This window comes from Rattus norvegicus, chromosome 2, assembly GCF_036323735.1.
Source record: "Rattus norvegicus strain BN/NHsdMcwi chromosome 2, GRCr8, whole genome shotgun sequence".
Lineage (NCBI taxonomy): Eukaryota > Metazoa > Chordata > Mammalia > Rodentia > Muridae > Rattus > Rattus norvegicus.
The window spans coordinates 45,792,819-45,818,945 of record NC_086020.1 but is presented as its reverse complement, the minus strand read 5'-3'; the positions used below and the strand labels follow the sequence as shown (position 1 = coordinate 45,818,945).

The window sequence follows — 26,127 nt, the reverse complement described above, 5'->3', positions numbered from 1 at the left end:
AATAAAATAAGTGGAGTATCATAAAGGAGCACAAAGGTTATGGGGTTTAGTATCTTTAGAAGTTCATAACTGCAACCATGGTAGTAAACTAAATGAATCATAAAACAAAAGTGGGCGATTAGTTATAAATGAAATTGCAGCACAAAATCTCACAGGCAGCCAATGCAGTACCGCCCCTGGGACGGCTACAAGCTCTCCTCTGCTGAGATCATAAACACGCCAGCCACCTCCCTTTCCAGGCTTGGATCCCCACTAACCCTTTCTGGACTTTAGGAGTTGACAAACCCTCTATCAAGGGCTAGGGATCTTGAGCTGGGGACCAGAAAATCTGTTACTCCAGCCACTAAATAAATACAACAAACATGTTCCAGTCAAATTCCATTTCTAAAAGCAGGTAGCAGGTTTTAACCCACGCAGCAAGGCTGTCTGAGCTATGCATGCCAAACCCTGCTCTGTAAAAGGCCCTGATCCACCTGCATGCCTTTCCTGTGTGTTCTATTGGCCTGCTTTATTTCCTTCTAGGTCACGGCTTTCTATCTCCACAGCTCCACGTTCTGCCAAACGGAATGTTCCACATATCAGAAACGTAAGACACTGACAAAACAGGTGAGTCTTCATATTAGTGTTCAAAACAAACAAAGCAGGCAAAGAAACAAACAAATGACAACACTATTAGAATAAATAGCAACGTTTAATTTACCTGAATCCAAGTTGAGGCATCTTTGGTCCTATATTGGATGTCCGACTTCAGCCTTAAAATACTGTCCAAACCTGAATTGACCCATGCTAGTTTTAATATACTGGATAATTCTTCTGAGTTGGTCACTGACAAATTATGAGGTGGGCTGGGTTTCACTGAAGAGTAAAGTAAGTCCTAAAGTTAGTCGTGCTTTACTTCTACAATTTCATATACTACAACTCAAAAACACGACCATCTGCTTTGTACGATTATGCTTCCCAAATGAAATCTCTAGAAATGATGTTCTGCCACGTAACAGAGAGATTCTAAGGAAACCTTCCCGAGTCTGTTCAGTGTATTTGTTAAGTTTCAGATGCTGATATTAAAAAATACTGAAATTTTATAATAAATTACATTTTGAAAAGAAAGTAAAACTAGAACAAAGAAGTGACTGTGATTGCCGTGGTGTGTGATCTGGGAAGATTAGATAAACAATGAAACAGTGACAATCTAAGTGGGGAAGGCCGGAGGATCAGGAGGTCAATGTTAGCCTCAGACACACGGCCAACTTAAAGCCAGCCTGGGCTACATAAAACTCAATCTCAAAAATAAAACTAACAGAAATGATAATATTCCAAAAGCAAACTGGAAACAGCCATGAGTACAGTTAAACTACAGCTATTATTCTGTTTCCAAATTACATTTAATATTAAAAACTTTATAAAAATCAGTATATTAATAAACATTTCTACATTAATCGAGATCTGAAAAGTAATTTACAAACCATAGTTTGATAAAGTCCCATATTCAAGCTTCTAAGTACCTTTATCCACGGGGTCAAAATTGATAGGCTCTGAGGAGACATTCCCAAGGGCATTCTCGGCCTCCACCCAGACCTCGATGTTGACAAAATAGATGGGGGTATAGCCCATCATGCAGGAGCTCGTGCCATGCTTTGTTCGACAATCAGGAAACTTCTCTGTTGCCCTAAATATAAAATTGGAAGAACCACAAATAGTAAACTTGTCCTTACTGTTTATTTCTGGAATTGCCAATTTAATACTTTTAGACTGAAACAACAGATTAACAGGATTCGTTGTAGTTTTTCTCCTTCTTGAAACAGAATCCCTACTAAACTAGCATTGTCTTTTCTCTATTCGGAGTATGCTAGGTGAGAGAGGATGAGGCGGAGCTCTATCAAGCTCCAAAATTCTTCAACCTTCACAGCCAACAAGGGAAGCCTTGGCTGACTTTGTCAACTACAGAAAGTTTACATTATCCACAAAGTTATGCCTCAGTTAAAACATCCACATAAGGGGCTGGGGATTTAGCTCAGTGGTAGAGCGCTTACCTAGGAAGCACAAGGCCCTGGGTTCGGTCCCCAGCTCCGAAAAAAAAGAACCAAAAAAAAAAAAAATCCACATAAAATAAGCCTTAAAAAATAAAAATAGAGCAATCTCGTCCTCTGGAAGAGCAGCAGGCATTCTTAACCACCGAGTCATCTCTCTAGCCCTGATTTCAAACGTTTTAAAACAATGATTCAACCACATATATTTGTGGATTTAGAAACTGCTTTTAGAAATAGTATCTATCACCAGCAATAATATTGGAATTATATTGTTTATTGGGGAAAACAGTAGCAAACAAATGTTTTAATATTGTTGGGAACTAGAATTTTTGGTACAGAAAAAAAGATGTAGCTGCTTGATGGATTATATATTTAAAAAAAAACTATAGTTCAAAGTTGAAAATATCAATGTAAACTCAAAGTTGCACCTTATTTTTGTGTGTGAGAACATTCAAGTAACCCTGAGACTAGAGGTATAGCTTTGAAAAGGCAGAGTACCTGCAAATATCTGGCATGTACTTCTTCTAATACCAAGAACTGCAAATAAGATACATAAACAAAACAAAGCAGAGTGCTCTAACTTTACAATCCACAAATAACAAACACTGACAAGCGCTCAGACGTCAGAATGAAAGCAGATGGGGAGTGAGCTGGTCCAACCTCTGCGGCTGTCTCAAGGGGTGGGGACTGGGAGGAACTGAGGAGCATTAAGAAAACTTCAGGAAGCATGCGGTTCTACAGGTGTATGCCCTTGTCAAACCCCTGCACGACACAGACAGTTCAGATCTGTGCTCTCAGTGCAAAGTACAGTACACTTCAATATTGATGCTAACCACGTAGACACCGAAGTGTCAACTTATAAACATTCCTAATGCCTATACCTCACTGCATTAACGACCGCGATGAACTGGCCGCTGGAGAGGAGACTGCGAATCTCATAAGTGAACTGTAGAATCTGGGTGGCGGGCATGCGTAGGACCCACTATTCTTTTAGCTTTTGTGTGCATCAAGAAATAAGATTTCTGGGCTGGAGAGATGGCTCAGTGGTTAAGGGCACTCTCTGCTCCTCCAGAGGTCCTGAGTTCAATTCCCAGCAACCACATGGTGGCTCACAACCATCTATAATGGGATCTGATGCCCTCTCCTGGTGTGTCTGAAGACAGCTATGGTATATTCATAAAAATAAAATATATAAAAGAAATAGATTTCTAAGAAGGACAAGGCTGGCAACACTGGAGATCAATGTGCAGTGTGAGTGAGTGAGCCGGCCAGCAGTTCATGTCTGGTGTCTTCCTCAACCCCAGTGCACTCTACTTACTAAGGCAGGGTCACCCTGACTCTGGAGCTCAGTGACCTAAGCTGGCCGGTCAGTAAGCTGCAGCCTGTCTCTGCAGCTCTCTCCTCAGAGCTGGACTCACAGAATGCTGCCATGTCATCTGATGTGTGGGTTAGGGATCTGACCAGGAGCCCAATGCTTGTGCAGTGAGCACTCTATGGACAACCACATCCGCAGCCACAACCTAATCCTAGGGACCTAACACGCCATCCCTCAGAGTGAAATTTTTGGAAAAAGAAATCCAACCCAAATTTGACCAAATATATAAACCTAACAATTCCCAGGGAATAAAGGAATGAGAGAATGTTACGCAGTATCCAAGAAGTAACTGAATTGCATGGAAGGGAAACAGAAGCAAGCAGAATCTGTCATTTAAGAAAGAGAAGAATTTATCAATTTAAAAGGTAGGGATGGTTTTAGAGTTTTTAAAAACTTTCAATTCAAAAACGTTTTGTAAGAAAGCATTTTATAAGAGAAATGAGGAAATCAATAGTAGCTGAAAGTTTCTGGGGTTTCGAGCCATGCCCAGTGTCTGCTGCCTGCGGATCCAGATGTAGAGCTCTCAGTTCCTCCAGCACCACGTCCGTACGTGCTGCCATGCCCCACGTCAGCAGCGGACTAAGCCTCTGAACGTAAGGCAGCCCTGATGAAATGTCTTCCTTCATATGAGTTGTCATGGTCGCGCTATCTCTCACAGGGAGAGAACACTGACTAAGACAAATAGCATGTGGTTGTGATTGAAAGTCATCATTTAGAGCTTGGTACTGCAACTCTAGGGACAGAATGTGGCTGGCTTCTCTTGAAGGCAGCATGGGGTCAAGTGTACACACTGCTCACTGCTGACACTGCTGACAGTACCCTGAGGAGCACACAATGCTGTTGTCAGAGCACGTGAGATGTCCCAAAACAGTCACCCATACTGCTGCCCACAAAGAGAGCCCCAGCCAGTGTCTGACCGTCCAGCACAGGGCATATCTGCGTTACTTACCACTCTGACTTCAAAGTGTAGTTTGTTTCAAGGTATGTCTCCCTTCCTGGGTCCCACTGACACAGCATGTTCTTCCCCTCATTCACAATGCAACTCAAATTTGTAGGTATATCTGGAGGATCTATAAGGAAACAAACATTTAAGTTAAGTAAAAAAACCTTAGATAGACACATATTATCTAATTTATATAATACCTGAGACCCACCCCAATTAGATAAGTGAACCCAAGATAAAGATATGGGCATAATGAGAAACGGATGTTAATTTTCCTTCCAACTCTTAAATACGTTTTAGGTCATTGTATATATTTTTAGTGTAACTGTCTTTAATTAATTGCTTTCACCTAATTTTCTATATAAAATACATTTTAATTTATAACCAGGTAAATCAGTGGTGTCTCCCTGAAATTATTAATAACTAGTATTAAAAGGTAGTCGTAGGAGCAGAAACGACTCACATACCCTTTATTTTACTTGTGTCCTCCTACAAAGTCTAAGCCGGCCTCAAACTCTGGGTCTTTTTCCACATCCCAGATGCTGGGGTGATTGGCACCTCCCACCACACCTCGGTGCGAATTCCAGTCCTTACTGCTTTCTGAAGGACTGGCAGAAAAGCAAATGCTGACCCTGTGTAACTCCTAGCCGACCCCAGAGGTCTGGATCACTGGCTCTACTCTTTTTGTACTTACTCTTTTTAAAGAGTAATTTTTTTAATATTATAATTACATAGCTTCTCCTTCCCTTTCCTCCTGCCATGCCCTCCCATAAATGCCTCCTTGCTCGCTTCAAATCCATGACCTCTTTTTGGTATTTCTCCATTTTCTTCATTCAGGAACCTGTTTAACTCAAGCCTTTTCTCAGTAATGAGGAGACACAGAAAGTTTCTATCACAGACACAAACTGCAGATCAGTAATAGGCTTACGGGCACAGAGAGTCTCGGGTCAAAGTGTTTTTCAAGAATCTGATAAATGTCTGTCTTTTAACAAAGAAATGACACTGGCGTTGTTCTTTTGGGTTGTGTATAATGCACATTGCTTCTAAATGTTGTTTTATAAAACAGGGACATCCAAAGAGTACTGAACCAGTGACTGTCCTTGGGAAGGCTAACAGAAACCATGAAAAATGTAAATTGACAAACAGACACAACTCTTACAGCCTGAAAGTATGGTGATTCCATACACATTCTGCTCGATCTGTCCAAATGACAGGATATTGCAGGTGAGCTGGACGTTCTGAAAGACCACGTCTGTGAATGTGACACTGGATGCCGTTCTGTTGATGACTGTGACCTGCTCCTTAGGAACGGCAACATGGTTTGTCTTCCACACGATGTAAGTGGCATTCACGGAGTACACCTGCAGACACTTCTCCTTTAGCACACAAGTGGCAGTGAAGTTAGAGCCACGCTGGACAACTGGAAACTCAGGGTAGATATAACCACATGGTTCCACAAGTTGACCTGGAAAAGAACAACAGACTGCTGAGCTCGCCTGGCACGTGTGATGCCATGGGCTCAAGGCCTGGCACGATAACAGGAACAGGGCAAAAAGCCCCAAAGACAGTATTTCCAGCACAAAAGTAACACTCCGTGTAGACTATACAAATTCACTATAATAACTCTCTGAAGAAAAAAAAATTAAGCCTGAAAAAAATTGTGGTCTGAATTCCTAAATATACAAGAAATATACAAGTCATAATGTACAAAATATTAAACATTACTGAACTCATGGTCAAATATTCTGGTTTTCCTCGGAAAACAGACTGCTTCCAGCACAACCCAACCCTGTCTATCATCTCTCCGCCCCTTGGCTCAGATGGTCTAAATTCCATAGAACAGGTGGGCTGAGAAAACAATTGGACTAGTTTTAGCGATAAATGTATTAATACATGGAATCAATATATGGAATAAAACTTTCTATTTGAAGAAGGGAAAACAAGAATCAGACAGGAACAAAAACAAACACTCAATTGAACTGTACAGTCTCCACAGCTGCTGACTGGGCTCTAACTCTGGTTGCTTTGAATAGCCCCTGAGATACACTGTTGCAGTTTCAGTTGCTTTTGTTTGTTTGTTTGTTTGTTTGTTTGGCTAATTTCATTTATCACGTTTTCAGTCCTATTTACATTGTTCCAAATGACAGGAGCTCACCATTTTTTAAGATCTCTGACACACTCGTTTCCCTTATCCACTTATGTATTTCTTGGCTATTGTAAATAGTGCTGCAATGGGCATGCAGGTCTTGTTCTGACACACTGATTTAATTTCTCTTCTACTATTTACCCAACACTGAGAATGCAGAACCATATGTAAATGGTTAGTATAAAACTAATCTGTCAATATGACAGGATTCAGACTCACCTAGGAGATAAACTTGTAGGATGCCCCCAGGAGGGTTAGATTGGGCTAATGAGGCAGAAAGATCCACTCTAAATACAGATGGCACCTTTGCTTGGGCTGGGCTCCTGGACTGGGTAGGAGACAGCAGGCTCTACACTAACATCCATCTGCTTCCTAAAGGCACGAACAGTGTGAGCCAGCTGCACCACCTTCTGTTGATGTGCCTTCCCCAGCCTCATGGGACTCAAATCCTACCTTCCTGAAGTTGCATGTCAGGTATTTTGTTGCAGCAGTGAGAAGACTGACTATAGCAATCTGCTAGTGGGACTGCTTTTCCTTTAAGAGTCTCGTGTTGGCTTTGATAGTAGCTGTGCTAACATGGTGAATAGTCCTTGCACCTCTGCAATGAATGCATTTAGTCAGATTAAATAATCCTTTTAATGTGCTGGTAAATGCCATTCCTAACATTTTATCAAGAATCTCTGCATCTATGTTTGTCACAGTATCAGCATATAGCTTGCACATTTGTTCGTATTGTCTGGTGTTGGTACCAAACAATGTTGGTCTGGTAAGTATTTTCAAAGTAATGATATAAGGTCTTGTTGAACAAATGTACAAATATAGCTTGCACATTTGTTTGTATTGTCTGGTGTTGGTACCAAACAATGTTGGTCTGGTAAGTATTTTCAAAGTAATGATATAAGGTCTTGTTGTACAACCCAGACTGACCTTGAACTTGTAATCCTCCTGCCTCAGTTTTCCAAGTGCTAATACAGATACAGGTCAGTATGCTTTGCTCGAACTTACCCCTTCTTACTCCCATTTCTCTGTCTCCGGTCCACTTATCTGGGCCAAATGTAGTCTATCTCTGTCTCTGTCTCTGTCTCTGTCTCTGTCTCTGTCTGTCTGTCTGTCTGTCTGTCTGTCTCCCTCTCTCTCTTCCCTCTCCCTCCCTCTCCTTGTTCCCCCCTCCCTCCCTCTCTCTGTCCCTGAGGCTCCAGCTTAAGGGTGCTTTCTGGCCAATGCTTGCTAGTGAGTTTCTAGGTTCTTACCCATCCTATTTGGGCTTCAGTTTAACATCAAACCTTCTGCTACTGCAAACTGTTCAAAGCGAAGCTGAACTCCTCAGTGTGAAGAGAGTTGACCAAAAGGGGTGCTTTTCAAACTGTGACAGAGGTCAGGTGTGTTCTTCCAACCTGCCACGGACCTGTACTTTCCTTTGCTGACTCCGTTGACATATGCTCAGTTGTTATGGCTATGTCAAACTGTTACAAGTTTTCCAAGGGCTGGACAGATGGCTCAGTGGTTAAGAACACTTGCTGATCTTGCAGAGGACTGGAGTTCGAGTCCCAGCATCTACCCAGCAACTCACAATCTGTACCTCCAGTCCCAGGGGATTCCACATACTCATCTGGCCTCCCCAGCCAGCAGGCATGCATGTGGGTGTACGAATACATGTAGAGAAAAGAAAACCCCCATAGACATAATTTTTTTTAACTTCTCAAAATGTCAAGTTTTAATGTCTTCATTCACCACACTGTATGTAGATCATCAGGTCTCAGGCCACCATCAGGTCCGTGTCACTACTCAGCCCCCACCACATCATTCTGGTAAGCAATAACACTGCTGGATGACTTTTAACCAAAATCAAGGAGAAGAAAAGGACTAGGAATTAACAGATTTCTATCCCATTCCTTTATCAGAAACAACATTTTGTATATCCCCAATCTTAACATTATTGAAATACAGCTAATTAGCATTTAGTATTGATGAAACTCAAATGATGTAAAATGAATTATCAGGCATATTGGTACTGAAGATACTTCTTTCAATAATGACCCCAGAAAAAAATATATACATAATTATATAATTACTAAACATAAACCTAATTATATACAAATATGAATGTCTAATTTGTAAAGTTGGAACATTTCATGAGCCTTACCTATAGACTCAGTAGTGAGGAAAATAAGCAAAGCTTGCATTAGCCAGATCCTTAGTGCGGACATCTTGCAAGGGATGCTCCTGTAACAGACATAATGTTAAAACCCGTTCTCTTCCACACAGGTTAAAACTCAGGCTTATTTCTACTCTGTAGCTATTTTCTGGAAGGTGGTAAATACCTATATGAATACAGAAAAGGAATATTTTCCTATGCTTACTTAAGTTATGGTGCTCAAATACCTAAAGTCCTCCGTCTCACAGTTACTTGTATGTATGATTTTACATCAAAATAAAAAACCAACCAACCAACGAAAGGGAAACCAGGACTGGTCCTTCAGTAGTGCTAGGACTGCTGTACACGAGCAGCTCTGTGCTACTAACACATTCTTCTCGCTGGCTGCTATGGCTCAGTCTGTCTGATATGCAGCAGTTTCACGAATACAAGCAAAATATTGTGAGGCCTGGTTAGAAACAAGACACTACTCTGAGCAGCAGCAACAAAGTGGCAACAGCTTCTTTTGCTAACCACCAGCTCAACCCACAGCCTGCGGTGAGGTCCGGTGATACCTGCAGACAGCAAATTAACTTACAGGACACAAAGATCAGTCTGAGGAACCCACACCTTAAAGTGTGCAGAAGCATGCCTGCCTTTTCCTCTGGAGGGGGCCATTCCGGCTATCTTTTAAAACCATGAGCAAGCCCTCCTAAGTGAAACAGTATTTCAACATCCTTGAAATGTCATTAAGTGTGAGGCGCTCTGTATTCCTGCAAAGACATGCAGTACACAGAAATCATGGCCCACAGATTTTTACTTTATACATTAAATCTTATAAGCAAACAACATCATACAGACACCGTGCATATACTGAAAGAAACATGTGCTAATGTCTTCCAAAGGGTACACACAGAGGAATGTTTCAAGGATGCCGTAGGCTGCCCAATAGCTCAGGTGCTAACCTGACAAGAAGCGATAAGAAGCAAGCAGAGGAACTTAACCACAGCAATTAGCAAGAAGAATGTCCAAGTACTCAGGGCCCGGTTAACTCTCGCACGCAATACGGAATTAGCAAGAACTATGCGCAAGCATACAGGGCCCGGTTAACTTTCACACGCAATACAGATTAGGGCAGCTGGGCTTGTGACTGAGCAGTGCCCTGGGGAAACGGAAAGGCCTTCACTGTAATGACTAGAAAGTATTACTTCCTAATTTTAAAAACCGTCACTGAGCTATGAGGAAGGAGGATCTACCAGAGTGTCGGACATTAGAGTATTCTATGTCACATTCTACACAACTGACTTTACCTGTGACTTAGTTTTAAAAAGGGCAGGATTCTGTTATACTTTTCATTTGATTCTGTTGAGAGTAAACATTCAAATTAAAGGTGTATTAAGTGTTCCTCTTATTCCACGCCTCTTGCAGAATATGCATGTATTGCAAAAATACTGCACATAGTGACTTCCTTGAACTTGGCTTTCTAGGAAGCTTTTAAAAAGCTAAAACATGACTAGTAACTGAAGATTCAAGAAAGGGTGAATTACAGAGTGGCTCTTCTCTATTGGTAATTCCTCAGATATGGCGAGCCAACAGTAGTCTGCTGAAAGGTGGGTCACTAGTAATCTCGAGTAGTGCTTATCACACAGACTGTGAATGGCTTGCTTGAACAAACGTGTGTGCAGTAGCTGCATTGCTGTTCTTTCAGTCTGCCAGTTTTCTCAGGTGGAGGGGAAAAAAACAGCCTAATTGTACCTGATTAATACTTTTTGTTTTGCTAGAACTTCCTATTTAATATTTCAGAGCTTGGGTCACAAAAACTATGGAGGTGAAGCCAGTCCTCAGTTGGGGAGCAGCTATTGTACCAAGTGGTAAGCAGAAAGCCACTAATCACTCGTAAGTCACTCCCTGTTGCTTAAAAGACACATAAAAGTGCCACAACTGCCCAGGGATGATAACAGACTGGGTTTGCTTTCACCCAGCTACTAAGCAATACAAAACATGGTTAATTCAAACACTTTAAACGCCATGCCTCACTAATAGGTTTTTAAATCATATGCATATACTAATAACTTTTAAAAAAAGAATTATTAATTTTATGTATATGAGTAGTACACTGTAGCTGTCTTCAGCTACACCAGAAGAGGGCATCGGATCCCATCACAGATGGCTGTGAACTACCACATGGTTGCTGGGATTTGAACTCAGGACTTCTGGAAGAGCAGTCAGTGTTCTTAACTGCTGAGCCACCTCTCCAGCCCCTAATATGCTTTTTAAATCATATATGCATTGAATGAAATCCTGGCTGCCAAGGAAGACAAGCAGACAATGGGAACCCAAACTTCCTTTGCTGTCCCAACTGTGATCCAGGATATTCTGATTCTCCACACTGGGTACCTCCTTTGGGTGTAAATCTCTCATAGCACCCATCTCACCATGTTGGATTTCCAGGAAAATCTGCTTGGCCATGTCCTGATTAAAACTTAATAACTGTGCCACTTTAAACATTTTTATTGCCTATACTAGGACCTTTATGTTTATTTCCATTCTTAAAATTTAACCCAAGGGCAGAATGAAGAATGAATAAGGATTGCAGTCACCAAGGAGGATGTCAGTATAAACCGTTGCTATGGGATGGTGACTGACTATCAAAGGTAATTGCAGAACCTTCTCTCAGAAATCAAACAAAATCTTGTTCACTGGGGAGCTGGGGAGGGACCAGGGTGGTTTATGGAATGTGCGACAGTGAGCGCATCTCAGATATTACCTCCCTACTTAACAGTTGTCCGCCCTTCCTTCCCTCCTCCCCTCCTCCCCTCCTTCCCTCCTTCCCTCCTTCCCGCTCATGCTCACACTGCTTTATGTCAGGCTGCTCTCACGTGAGTCATGACCCCCAGTACCCTTGGGAGACATCAGTAGGGCAGACATTATTTCGTGGACTTTTACAAAAAGAACAAAAATTCAGAGAAGACAAATGACTTACCCAATACACAAACCTAAGAACTGATAAGGCATGAATCTGAAACAAGTCTGCTGCCTCTAGATGTCATGTTTCTTCCATCGGCCCATCCTGTGAAGACAGAAGAGCCTTGTTCAGAAGCTGACTTTGATAACAGTGCTGCACATGTGTCTACTGTAGTCTTTAGAACTTCATACATGTATACAATGTATTTTGGTCATACTCGCCCCTAGTCCTTCCCAACTCCTAGATTCACCTGGACATGTGCTCTTGAAATCCTTCACTGGTCTTACATTTGCAGGTCAGCACCAAGCAGCACAGGTTAGATAGGAACTTCAGAACAAAGTGATCCCAAGCACTTGGGAGAGAGTATGATAACCCAGCGGAATGGTTGGTACTATATCTCCCCCACCCCTCCCTTGACACAAGGTTTTGCTCTGTTGTTCTGGCTGGTCATTAACTACTAAATTCAAGTAATCTTTCTGCCTCAAGCCTTTGGGACCATTTAGTGCCTAGAGTTATGTTTAATACAGTGGCTCTCAACCTGTGGGTTATGACTGCTTTAGGGTTTTGATGACCCTTTCACAGAGGTCACCTAAGACTATCAGAAAACACAGATATTTACATTACATCATACCAGAGGCCAAGTTACAGTTATGAAGTAACATGAAAATAATTCTATGGTCGGGGGTCGCTACATGAGGAACTATGTTAAAACATTAGGAAGGTTGAGAACCACTGGTTTAGTACATACTTGCAAACATTAAGATCACCTACTCCTAATTCAACCCTCTAGATGTCTATGGAATGTTGCAGGGCATTTTGTTGAACTAACAGGTCCTTAGCAGGAGGTTGACTCCCTGACACTGAGCTAAAATTGCTCACTTCTCAACTGCTCAACCTTATGCAATACTAGGTTAAATTCTAGCATGAGCAGTGACAGCCATTTTTTTGAAATGACTTAAAATTTAGGCAAAGTATTGAATCCTGTATTGCTGCTTTCTACATGTTGCGTCTTTGATATAAACCAGTAACAAGGAATTAAATTTTTAACCTTTTTAAAATTTCAAATGATAAACAAGGAGGGGTGGCATGTAAAGTCTCTATATCACCAAGAAAAATAGTTTGTGAAAATGTTGGTGGATAGTCTCGCAAAACTCTACACCTACAACTTAATAATTGTATGTGCACGTAAGTGTACGTCTCTTACGTCCCAAAGCCCACACGTGATGAGTGTTGTCAGTTGCTTTCTTCACAGAATACTGAGACTTGAACTCTCTAAGCACTGCATGGGCTAAATCTGTGCAGCCCGTGCTCTGGCTTCTTCCCACAGGCCTTTCATGGCCCTCTAAACTGCCTCTACTACTCAACCACCCTCCTGTTTTTGTTTTCTCCTTTATAACATCGAGACATCTATAGAAGATTGGCAGATAGTTTATGCAATGGACCAGATAAATGTTTAGACTTTCTTTACAAAACCAGACTGCAAGCCAGATTTGGTCTGCAGGCCACTGTCTGCCAACCCGAATTCTAAAATCCATATAATTTCCTTAGTTTGCTCAGTTTGCTCAAAGTTGAGCTGTGTCCCCTGCAAAAGATTCACTCAAGTCCTATGACTTCAAAACATGACCCTCTTTGGAGACAGGACCATTGCTGCTGTCATTAGCAAAGATGCCCTAGTGGAGTAGGGGAGGAGAACAATATAACTTTTATAAGAGAGACGCAGAAAAACGGCATCTGACAGAAGGCAGAGACTGGAGTGATTGCAGTTACACACACACACACACACACACACACAAGTCAACACATGGTTACTGTTAGAGGCTAGGAAGTGCCAAAGGATTCTTACCAGAAGGACTTCTGGCTTCTGGAGAAAATAGCATTTCTGTAAATCTGTCTGTCTGTCTGTCTGTCTGTCTTTCCTTCCTTCCTTCCATCCATCCTTCCTATCTTTTTCATGACAGGCAGTAGATTGCCCCTGCCCCTGCCCCTGCCCCTGCCCCTGCCCCTGCCCCTGCCCCTGCTAGTACAAAGTCATGCACCACCAACACACAGGATCATTTCTGTAATTTTAAACCACCTAATTTATGGTACTTTGTTACATTAGCCCTAAGAAATGAGCACATGGTGTGTATTACCCTAACAGACTGTAAGCAAAGGAGGCAGTTTTCTATCTGTGCTCTTGACCTGTCTCTAGAATTCAGATCCATACTTAGCATATGAGATGCTCATGAGATAAAGAGACGATATTCATATGTATACATAACATATAATACTGCAAATTACTTAGGCAAAGTCTGCGTGGACATATGCTATAATTCTGAGAAGTGGATTCTAAGGATCAAATGGCTGGGCCCTGTGGTAGGTATCATGCTTAGCTACAGGGCTTCCTGGATGGCATGACATTTGAATAGTCTCATTTTTAATTAACTTGTTTCATTATTATTCGTTTTGACAGTTTTGAACACACTTTACTTTAAAAAACAAGAGGTGTGCTGTAGTTTGCCTGTTCCATTGTTAGCAATTTTGAAATATGTAGCTTCTACAACGACAAAAACCATGTTAAACTATCAGGACTCCTAGACACTTAATATAATATTTAAACAAATGATTATTTAAAAACTAGCACTCCAGAGCACATCAGTAATAACCAACTAAGAAATGTAACAAAATAAATATTGCTCGTAATAGCACCAAAAGCAACAGTAGAGTAGGATAAATCCAGTTATAACTATACAAGAATTTCACAATATAGAAATGCAACACAACTTTAACCCAAAGAGCAAAGTAGTTTATTACTGAACTGTACCCATTAAAAATTAGAGACTAAGAGTCAATTTTCAACAACAAAAAGGACTTAGTGTGCCAGCATTCAGACATACTGTAAAGATAAGTAAAACATTTATGGGGACAGAAGAATACACACATCAACAACATGAACTAAAATAAACTCAGTGGATACAGCTGCCCTCATGTGTATAACTGTTTTCATCCCTGGTACCACAGAACAAACAAACAAATAAATATAAACCAGGTAAATAATAAAGAATTTATACACTAGTCACGCACACACCTGCAAGTCTTAGTTGGTGGCTCAGAAAGGAAAATCAGTTGCTTAAGACTTGGCAGCTAGCTTTGGCAACATGGGGAGAACATACAAAACAAAATCTGATGAAAAAGTATATCATTATTCAAAGACATACTTTGGGACAACTGGTCCTATGAGCAAAAAGGTAAAAAGATATTTTTATACAAACATATTTCAGAGTTAATAAAGAAGTAAGTGCGAAAGTCGGATCATGTACATACTGGAAAACACAAAACATTTATGACCTTTGAGGACATATGTCTTTTACAAATTACCTTGCCTATTTTAGTCAAATGAGAGTTCTATGAGCACTCTGATGAAGGCCCACATTCTCACCATCAATTAAGGAATACAATGTTGCAAGTGCAGTTGATGCCAACAGTCCTTGCTTACTCGGAGCTCAAAGCTAACAGGAAAAACACATGCAGAGTGCCTTGGGGACAGAGAGTTTCCAAGTCAGGGCTCAGGAGCACTCAGCTGTAGGACAGAGTAAGTGTTTCCATAGCGAGAAAGCAGTGCACGTAAGGTTGAAGACCGTACCAACCACCACTGTGCCATCTGACATACAGCCTGCCTGAGCTCAACTAGCACTAGGGGTTACAGTCACCAACTAGCACTAGGGGTTACAGTCACCAACTAGCACTAGGGGTTACAGTCACCGGGGATGTACGTAAGGCAGAACATCCGAACAAGAAAGGATTGTGCAGAAGATGCCAGTATGCAAGCCACTATTCACAAGAAGTGACTAATCTACTCTTCCTTAAAACAAAGGGTGAACGTGACTACTAAAGAGAATCTGAAAATCTGGAGGCAGGACATTCAACTCATTTGTTTTACCAAAAGGAATCGAAGTTCCTGCTCTGGACTGAGTACAGGAGGCTTTAAAGCATCTGTCTAAAGTCTCACCATATGCTAGGAGACACAGCGCGAGTCCTGGTAGCTCCATGACACCACCCTGAGTGGTTCTGAAGCTTTCCACCAACACCACTACTTTCCCAAGTCTGAGACCCTCTGGCATATACAATGTAGGTGCTTCTCTCCTTCATCTACTTTTCTGTATTCTCCAAAGGTTTTATCTCCTACCCATGAATGTCCCCAAAGATGAAGTCCTCGGGATCAACTTTTCTTTTAAAATACTTACAGTGAAGACATGAACCAAATGTCAAGAATCCTGGCTCAAATCTTCAATTCCAGTTGTGTATCATCTTAGTCTGCCTCCGACACAAATCAATTTAACAAATCTTCTCATGAAATACCTACATAGACACTCAAGTACACATACAGGCACACCGTATCAACACTGTTATCAGAATTGTTTAAAAATCACAGCAATTTTCTTCCCCTCACACATGTATAAATAACTCATCATTATCAGTTGCTGCAGTCAGTAAAGTCTGTTCTTCTCTTACCTTCCCTAACAACTTGACTTTTCCGTTACAAATCTTATCCAGACTCCTCACCTCTCACTAAGGACTGGACCAGATCACAGCACTTAACAATAGCTGCCAGCTCCTCCCTCCTCTACCACAACCTCCTCCTGGACCACTTCACAGCACAGTGATGCACTCCCAGCTCCCTTCTTCTCAGAGTAACGTTCAGGAGCGCTGTTTAAAAGCCATCACTCTTCCTCAAAAGGTTTTAAAAGGGTGAATAATAATGCCAACTATTTCAACTATCAGAGGACCTAAGAAGTGATTTCATCCACCTGCACTGTCCGACTGCTCTCCGATATTCAGTTTTATTTTAAAATATTATTAATAGAGGAGACCGGGGTATAGAGCGCTTGCTTACAATTTAGAAAGGTCCTTTCACAACGTTCAACCCCCCCAGCTCACCACACAAATAAAACTCTTTCCTTAGATGTCTTTCTCTCAAATGATCATGCTATAATCTGGGAGGGAATTATAAGCAGCCTGGCGTTTTATTCCAATTATGCTGAAATTATTCTTTCAGTTGTCCAGCTGCAGAGCAAATGTTTATGCTTCTCATTTTGCACTTCCTCTTAACTTTCATCATTTCCACAGCAGCCACACCTGGATGGTAAACTCAAGTTACCACAGACCTGCAGGCTTCCTCTAGCACACCTTTGGAGTGTGCACTTGTGCATGCCCTCTTGTTTGCTTCCACAGTGCCAGTGCCCTGCTGACTGCATTGGCCTGGCTCCATTGTTTATAACCCAAATTGACATCTCTTCGGTGGAATGTCCCCTACATTCACAAACATCTGTGTTCCCACTGCACTTTCCGAGTTCCCTAAAAGGATTCAAAACTAGTCCAGCAATTACACAACTTCACGTGCTGAGAATCTTGACGAATTTAGGGAACAACTAAAAGAACAATTAGTTTGCGCATGTATTACATAAGTTAAGTGCTACTGACAGAATATGTGCATGTATGCAGTGATGAAGGTTGAACCCAGGGCCTGGCACATGCTAGCCAAGCACTCTACTACTGGCTACATCCTCAGCTTAAACATGAGTTTTAAAAGTCCTGGTATAACGGATTTACTCTGCCGCTCATATAGACAGTATGAAAAAGCCATGCATTACAGTTGAGGGTTCAGACTGAGCTCAGGAAATCTATGTAAAGACAGCATCTGATAATAACTTCTGTTTGCCTCTGTATAAAAGCTAATAAGACCTATCTCAATAAGGCTATGGAGAGCACAAGAACATTAGCCAAATATCCACACGGCGACTGACAAACAACGCTGCCTTAGTAGTCGTTAGTAAGATGACTATACTGTGGTGACAGCGCATGGCGGTTTTACTCTGTTCCATGGTCCCTTCTAGCCTCTGTTCTACATTCAGGGTGAGACCCTTTAGTTTTCCCTCTCTCCAAACCTTATCCAGGCTTCAGGGCTGACCTCTGGGAACCCCACTGCTTATTTCAATTCCAATCCTTAAACGCCCACGGCACTTTCTCTATCCCTCACTATTTAATTGAAACTACTCTGTATCCGAGTAGTTTTTTTTTCACACAATAGTTTGTTAACCCAATTTTGTAAACTTTGAAAAACCTAGATGTTATCTCAGGTATCTTTTATGAATTCCAGAGCAGGGTGAATAATATCAACCGAAACCTCACCTGTGATCAAGCCACCTTTGCAATCAAAAACAAGGAGAAAGCTTTAAGAACTTACTGCTTCCTTAGCAGACAAACTGCAAATGTACCAGGGCCAGGTGATGTGCACCAAAATGTGGGCTGTGATCACATCTTGGGAAAACCCCTTCCTGCTACTACTACAGGGTTGTGAGCAACATTCAACGCCCCAGACCAACTTACAGTAATGGATTTTCTATAAGAAATCCATCGATACATCAGTTTGTCAGCACAGGATTGGAGTCCTATGCTTTTGGGCCTGTTTCCTTTCCTAAGAGGTAGAATTATAACACCCACTTCATAGGTATGTAATAATCAGTGTTCATCCTAGCACTGAACTGAAATGCCACATTCTCCTAGGAAAAAAAATATTTTTAAAACGAAAACAGAAAGTCATAAATAAAACAGGACAGAATGTCCAGTTACATAAGAATGCTGCATTAAATTAGCTGGTAGCAGTATTTGTAATATCCTAAACCACCTATGCCAACAATCCAAAATTTCTACTATAAAGTTTATCTTACCCGACATTCCCCCTTGTATTTTGTTTTTCTCTTTCACTTGTGAGTAGAAGCAAATGGACACAATTCCCCCGCCCCCAAGAGAAACCTATGGAAAACAGAATGTAACCGACTATCAGATTAGTCCTACTCAGGATTCCAGATTATAGTTCAAAAATAATCCTCGATGATAAATATAAACACAAACTTGGAAAATTAAGACGATGGCGATCATCCCCTGATAATGAGTCAGTAATTTCAAATTAAGAGTCGTTCCAACTGGAAGCTGGCAGTCACACGCGGTCTAAAACAGTTTTGTTTACAGCACTGACCAGACCAAACAGCTAATCTTTCAGAAGATTCACCCTGACATTCCCGCATTAACTGACTACTTTGAAGCAGTACAGCTGCTGGGATGTCCAGTAACTATACAAATTAAGCCCAAATGAGTTTCCTTTTAATGGAAAATGACAAAAACAGAAGTGGGCCAAGCCTTTGATGTTATTTTTGTTTGGAGTTCTGAATTAAAATGTTGTTCATCCAAGAAGGAGAGCCCCCTGATAGCTGAGGGGGTCACGTTTACGCTTAGGAGAGGTGAGAATTTAAAGGCAGATAGGCTTGCTCTCCAGATGTAAAGGCACGCGGGATTTATGAGGAAGGGTACGGACCAAAGAACGTTAATATTTATTATAAATACTGAACTTTCATCAACGCCGAAACGTTACGATGTCTGGGTAAAAAGTTCGCTCTGGATTAAGAAATATCAAGAGCAGGGGATGGTGGCATTTCAGGGGACACCGAAGACCACACTTTCTGGGGCCATGTCTAGAGTTGGTTCAGTGGACATGGCACGGGAACTGAAAGAACGCGGGACGCGGTCACCCAGGACGCGCGATCCCGAAGGACTTTGGGGCGGGGGCTCCGGAACTGAGCGTCAGGAACGCGTTCGGGAGGGCGAGTGACAACGTCAGGGAAGTCGGAGCCGGGAGAGGGGAGGGAAGGAATGCGGGGATTCCCAGGCCAGCCAGACCAGCTCCGGGCGTGCGCTCGGCGCCGGTCCAACCCGGCCTCGCTGGGCCCAGGGTGCCAGGTGGCAGCCGCGCCAGGCAGCCCGCACCCTCCCGCGCCGGGGCCCTGTTCTCACCTTCGGGCCGCGAGCCTCGCCGCTCCTGAGCGTCCCTCAGCCCCGCGGATCCCTGGCTCACACAGCCGGCCCCTCAGCGGAGCCGCAGCCTGGATCGCTCGAAGCTCTGGCCTCCTGACCGCACACGCCACCCTCCGTCCGCCGCTGACCTGGGCTCTCCTAGCTCCACCCCATGGCCCCGCCCACTGAGCGGGAGACCGGGAGCTCATTGGCTCTGATCAGTCTCGGAGCGCGCGGCCATTGGCTCAGGGTCGCCGGAGACGAAGGGGCGGGACTGCAGGCCTCTGCGATTCCCGTAACGCGGTTCCCGGCGTCCGGGATTCCGGAGATTGAGCCTGGTCGCCTCTCCTAGACTAGATCGAAGGCTTCCCCGCCGCTCCTGGGTGGGTGGCCGGAACGGAAGGTTCCATTTTCCCCAGGGTAATGGGTCGCTGACAGCAACCCAGATGCCTCCCTCGATCCCTCTCCCTGGCCTTCGGCAGCCTCCCTGGGCTGTCTTCCCCGAGGGCCTGTGAGCCTCCGGAGACCGCCAGGAGGCCCTTGGGACTCTGGAGGCAAGGGAGCTCCCTGGGGACAGGGCCGGGCTTAGTGGCCCTGACTGTACTCGCCCATAGTGACCGCTTCAGTTCTAGGCTTAAGTAAACGAACCTTTCCACTGTGCAATTTTTTGTTGTTCGTGAGTTTGGTGTGATTGGTTGATCGGTAAGCTGGTGACCTGCCAAGAAACGTGTCTTTTTGCGGTTTGTTCCTCCTGATCTGTGATTAGAAATACCAAGGAAAAACCTATTTCATTGTAATCACTACCCTTCTCTTGATTGGAAAACGACCTTAAGGCTACAATGTGCGTGCGTGCGTGCATGTGTGTGTGTGTGTGGTGTGTACACTCTCACCCCCTCCCTCAAGTAAGATGAAAAGCTTAAAAGATAAGGGATGTGTATCTGTAAAGAATCACTCCAATTTGCATTGGTTAATTTTTACTGAGCACGGAGCTCGCCCTGGAGTGTGATTTGATATAATCAGTGTAGCTCCATTGAAGAAAATTGATTTTCTCATTCTCAACATCTACCTTTTGTTTTGATTTGCTCTAAAGGGGAGAAAGGACAGGAAGCTGGATGGATGGAGGGGTGTGTGGGAGGAGTTGGGGGACAGCAAAAAAAAGTTGTAAAAGTTACTGTATAACATTCTCAAAAACTTTTTAAGAGACTAAGAGTGAAGAAATGACTCAAAAAACAGAAGGCTAGGGACTTTTGGAAGAATGATAGTCTACCACAATGAATTGTGGAGCAAAAAAAAACCCGTAAATTAGTAATTTTAAAGTTATTTGTGGGGTTGGGGATTTGGCTCAGTGGCAGAGCGCTTGCCTAGGAAGCGCAAGGCCCTGGGTTCGGTCCCCAGCTCCAAAAAGAAAGAACCAAAAAAAAAAAAAAAAGAATTCCAGATAAAGTTATTTGTTATGTTGACGATTCAGATGGGAGGAAATGGATCAAACTGCAGTCTAGCTTCCTAACCCCCTTTCCTCCCTGCCTCTTTCCTCTGTTGCATCTCTAAACCCCCAGCTCTAAATTATGACCCCTTAGCAGTTGGTCAGATAGTTGAAAAGATACTGCAAAGGACCTACTTAAAAGTCTCAGACACACTTGAAGTGCTTCAGCTAAAGATGTGTTCGGCTCCAGCCACAGTAGCTTGCTAACCTTCAGGGTGTGACAAGATAGGCCTGAGTGAAAAGACTAGTAAGGGCCTTTGTTCAATTGAAGATCTTACAAAGGTGCTCTTTGGAAAAGCATAAAGGGTCTCTGGAATGACTGCCTCCAAACTGTTTAAATGCAAATCCTGGTGCTGGGACTTCCCACTGCTGTGACCTTGGAAAAGTCTCAAGCTTCTCCATCTGCAAAATGAGAAAGGTTCTGACCTACTAAGTTACAAGAACGAAATTATTTAAAACACAGAGCTTGACACATTGTATGGAGTCATTAAATATCAGGTACTCTTAAATGTCTCCTATTGCCTTTGCTCCTCAGACCTTTCTGCATTACAGCATTTATTTAAACCTCTGTTTATCTGAGGTGGTTGTGTGTAGAAGGAGGACAATGTCTTATAATATGTTTACCTGCCTTGGCCCATGTGTGGGGAATTCAAAGGTCTACGCTGCCTGTCTCACATACATGACTTATCAATTTATTTGTCTGTATTGGCTAAGCATAGGCCTTGGCACTAAGCAACTCACATTTTGTGAGAGTGATTAAAATCCTAAGCAAAGGGACTGGAGAGATGGCTCAGCAGTTAAAACACTTGATGGTCTCGGGGAGGACCCAGATTCAATTCCCAGCACCCATATCAGGTGGCTCACAGCCAACATAACTTCAGTTCCAGGGAATCTATCAATCCTCTTCTGACCTCTGAGGACACCTGCACATACATGATGCACACAAACTCACAAAGGCACACACAAACATGGAAAGAACAACTTTGACAAACAATCCTAAACAGGAAAGAAAAATCAATGTTGGACGAAGAACTTCCAGAACGACAAAACATTAGGAAGGAAGCACCCACTCTGTGGAAGTTGCTTGATTTTCCAGACCCCTCTGTAGACTGTTAGCCTGGAAATAACCACTTTCTGGTTAAGGATTTATCACTAGAAATCCCCATTGATCGTTGCAATGTACACTTTTTTCCAGTGGTAACATCTTGTTGGTTCTAAATACAGTTGATAATAAGTACCGGTTTGTGGAAGAAAAGATAAGAAAATGGCAGTGGAGTGTCACATGCCCCACCTTCCTTCCGTGCGTGGAACAGGTGAGCAAAGCTGATGACACATGCTATAGGACGAAGGTGACAAATGTTGAACACAAACTTGACCTGCTTCTGTCTGCCTCACTCTGACCCTGACCAGGATATAGGCACAATTCCTGTCTGTGTCCTGTAAGGTTTCTGAAACTCTGTGTCAGTCTCGCACCCTAAGGTCATCTAATGAGTTCGGCATCCTTGTGGATGATTCAGTGACTGCTCAGAGCTCACCATTCCTCACCCCTTTCCACAGGATCATTAGCTTCCTTTTATATGCAAGCAGCCCCAGGTAAAGCCACGCCTTCAGCCCAGCCATCTAAAGAGATCACTCCATCTCCTATATTTGGGGCTGTTTTCATTGTCAGTACCTGTAGCCGCCTCCATCTGTAAGCTTAGGTGCTCACTCCCACGGAAGCTGCAGTTTGTCCTCAGGATGATTTTAACAACACTCTCACTGGGATCTTCAGTTCCCTTGGTCTTCGGCCATATTTGCCTGGTCAAGCTGGTTCCTAACAATTTCCCCTTTCCTTGGACTGTACCCAATGTTTATTCTTAGTATGGAAATGTATGACATTATTCTTGGGAAAGATCGGGACTACCATTTGTGAGCATCCTTGACCTTTTTTTTTTTTTTTCATTTAGGATTCAGCTACTGTGGATAGGTATCCATTTCCTCTTCACCCTTGTGTCTCCCAAAAAACTGTTCATAAGGAATATTACTTCACATCCAATCAAACCTTCCTTAAGATATGCATCTGGAGAGTGACATTACATCAAGCAGTAGGCTATTTGGGGGACGTGAATTCCAGGAATTAGGGAGGTGCTAATTACTTCAATTTGTTCTGTTTATTTCCTCAGTCTACACTTACCATCAATTATGTGCCAGCACTGATATAGGTCTAAAGAAAACGTATATTTCCCTCAAGGGAGTGAAAGTGTATAACATACACACAATATATAAATAAGCAAATAATGACCATATCGATGTCCCACTGCAGCAAAGAAAGTAAAAGGAGTATTTGGGAGCGCTTGTGCTTGAATACTCCAGGATCTCAACTCGGCTTTCTCTGCCTCATTCTAAGCGCACCCTCCCCTGGGTGGATTAGAGACAGCCACAAAAGTCTCTACGCTAGAATTAGATCCAGTTCCCTTCTTGAATTTGATCGTAAGACTGTACCGGGAAAGTGCCCATGGCTTCTGAGAGTGCGGAGATGTGATGTCCAAAGTCCAACTGGCTCAGTGGACTGTGTGGAGAGAGCAGAGACTGGAAAATGAACGTGGTCTTGCTGATGTCTGTCTTGCTGCTGCCCCTGCTTTTGATCAAGCACATGACCAAGGCATTGTTCTTACTGAGCACACACAGACTTTTCTGCTCTTACCAAAGCAATGGCTTCATCAGGAAAAAAAAAAGACTTAATATTTTCCCCCTGTCATTTCTCACCATGTGTTAAGTAACTTTGTCTTTGGATTGGGTTAAAATGTCTGGTGTTGGTTGGGGTTACTAACTTGAGTTTCACTTTAAAATTTGATGAATACATCTTGGCTTTGATTTATTAAATAGGCCTATACACACTTCTGCCAGTTTTCACTACCTAATTTATATGAAGTGTGAAGTAGTCCAAGTACTGAAGGCTACGAATCAAAATATCAACCAACTGGTTAACAATAAAGATGTTCTGTGTCCTGAGGTATCAAACATCCAGACTCAGATGGCTCGGTGCAGCTTGTTGTGTAAGCGTGGAGATCCAGCACTCGGGTAAAGAGCTGGGCATATCCTGTCTACTCACCTGGGACTCCAGTGCTATGGGCGGCAGAAAGGACTGCTAGGACTGGCTGGTGGCCAGCCTTGCTCCAGGTTCAGTGAGTGAGAGCTTGTCTCAAAGGAATAAAGTAGAAGGTGGTAGACTAGGATGCCTCCGGCTTCTGTGTGAGTGTATAAGGGCATGCACACCCCCCCCCCCACACACACAACATGGACACACAGGCAATCATAAGGAGTAAAATAGAATTTTAAAAGGACATCAGGATGGCAATAACAATGTCACTTTTGTGCTGTGTTGGAAGTTAACTCTTCTGATAATGAAATAACCTCCTCAGAGACAGGAAAAGGCTGTCAGAGGAGAAGACAGTTTCTACAGACACTGGGATTTGAACTCTTGTCCTCTCAAACACTGTGGAAGTATTATTCACAAATTACAGACTACACATCTAGCTTTACAATTTAGAATTCATCTTCATAGAGAGTTATGCATCAGCAAGGGCTCCTTAACATTCCCGAGAAGTCCACAGGCGTCAGGTAAGCTTTGATCCACACTGACAAAAAAGGACCAGACTTCTCTCCCTCTGTCCATTCAGCCTTGACAATATGGCTGGAGCCTCGGTTTCTACTCTGTGGTTGCCTGAGTCATTTTCGTGATTTTACTCTGTGGTAACAAAATGACTGCAGCAGTTTCAAGCCCCACCATTCCAACAGAAGTGTGAACTCTTGCCTTTCCTCGAAGCTCTAGAAAACATCGCCCAGAGTCTCATTAGATGACGTGTGCATACACAAATCATGGACATAGGGTGAGTGTCCCCTGTGCTCTTAGAACTTCTGAGTGTTACCACATTGATGTGTTTCTTTTAGGTATTTTCCAACAGTGTTTTTTTGTTTTTGTCTTTGTTTTATATGCACTTACTTTGTTTTGATTGTTGCCCTATGGTCTAAGTAATCCCCCATGTTGTTTCTGAACTCATTTCACTGACTATACTCATGGCATTTTTATTAGCTCAATGAAATCTCCTGATAGAGCCTGTGCAAACATCAGTAGAAGCATAGCCAGCAGCTATGTCATCTTCAGGTTGGCCAGAGTTGAAGCCCTGGAAGGAAGAGCTGCCCAGTTGCTCCCCATTATTCTCGCCTCTGCCATAGTCAAGCCTTGAGTCTCTTCTCCGCATGGCTTCTGAGGCTTCATTGGAGAGGGGCTGGTTCAAATATCATCTCCACATTGCGGCCGCTTTGCCTGTCACCACCATTCCCTAATAACAAAAAACACTAGACTCCCATTTGCAATTCCTCATAGCTTGAAATACTTTCTATCTTGGGTAGAGAAACTCAAAGGTGGGGAGAAATCGTCAGTGGGATTCTAAAGATGGTGGGTGGAGGAAGAGCTAGCATTTCGTGAACCAGAAAACCCACCGACACTCCCTGGCTTTGCTCTGTTAAGAAGCACAGGGACGCCTCTGTGAAATATGGTTTTCATTTGCGTTGGACTTTGCCTGGGTAAGAAGGCCAATGTCTTTAGGCTTTTCCCAGAATGTTTTAGAACCTAAGTTTGTGAACCCAAACTCGTGTGTTCACAGTCTGAGCAAAATAGCCGGGTTGAACTTGGGAATTAATAGTTGAAAGTGTGCCAACTAAAATATTTATCTTCTCTGATATAACTAGTGGACTCCAGTATTTTTCACGAGCCTTTCTTATGTAAGGAAGCAGGCCATTTCATTAAAACTGCTCTGGAGGAAATTATATGACAGCCTTTGTAAAAAAAAAAAAAAGATGTTTTAAAAGAGAGGGAGGGGCGGGACAAATCCAATCTAGAGAATGATGGGCTGCATTTTCTGACTTCAGCCAGCTTGATGTGTATTGCCAAGGCTCACGGTAACCACGTTACAAGCAGAGGGGAAGGTTCTGGTTAAAGGGAGAGAGGGAGCTGGCTCTGTTTTTCACTCTCTCGGGCCTTGGTAGAAGCAACCCTCAGATAGAGTGAGCCAGGCACAAAGTGTCCTGCATCCTACAGAAGTTGTAACCTGTGTTGTTTCTGATGACGGATCTGGGAGGAATGTCTAGATGCAGAGGCAGAAGACCAGGAGCTTCTGTCACCAGAGACACGGAAGCTTGATTTCTTAGTCTATAAAATGGGAATACAGTCTCTTCCACCAAGAGA

At 42.8% G+C, this 26,127-nt stretch overlaps 1 protein-coding gene across 5 annotated transcripts in view; it reads right to left on the bottom strand.

Moving 5' to 3' along the window:
- Il6st (interleukin 6 cytokine family signal transducer) overlaps positions 1-20,074 on the bottom strand; it is a 40,630-nt gene extending 20,556 nt beyond the window's left edge. The window contains exons 1-7 of one of the 5 annotated variants that reach the window (XM_006231928.5): positions 19,418-20,074; positions 11,609-11,695; positions 8,635-8,714; positions 5,505-5,810; positions 4,352-4,472; positions 1,503-1,666; positions 701-855 (exon numbers count right to left, since the gene is read on the bottom strand). In XM_006231928.5, the coding sequence (XP_006231990.1) occupies positions 701-855; positions 1,503-1,666; positions 4,352-4,472; positions 5,505-5,810; positions 8,635-8,714; positions 11,609-11,640 (858 nt within the window). In that variant the 5' untranslated portion in view covers positions 11,641-11,695; positions 19,418-20,074. Of the gene's footprint in view, positions 1-700; positions 856-1,502; positions 1,667-4,351; positions 4,473-5,504; positions 5,811-8,634; positions 8,715-11,608; positions 11,696-15,813; positions 18,172-18,297; positions 18,675-19,417 lie in introns of those variants that run through there. The other 4 variants (XM_063281320.1, XM_008760736.4, XM_039101766.2 and 1 more) reach the window with 4 other exon arrangements.
- Between the last annotated feature and the right edge of the window lie 6,053 nt (positions 20,075-26,127).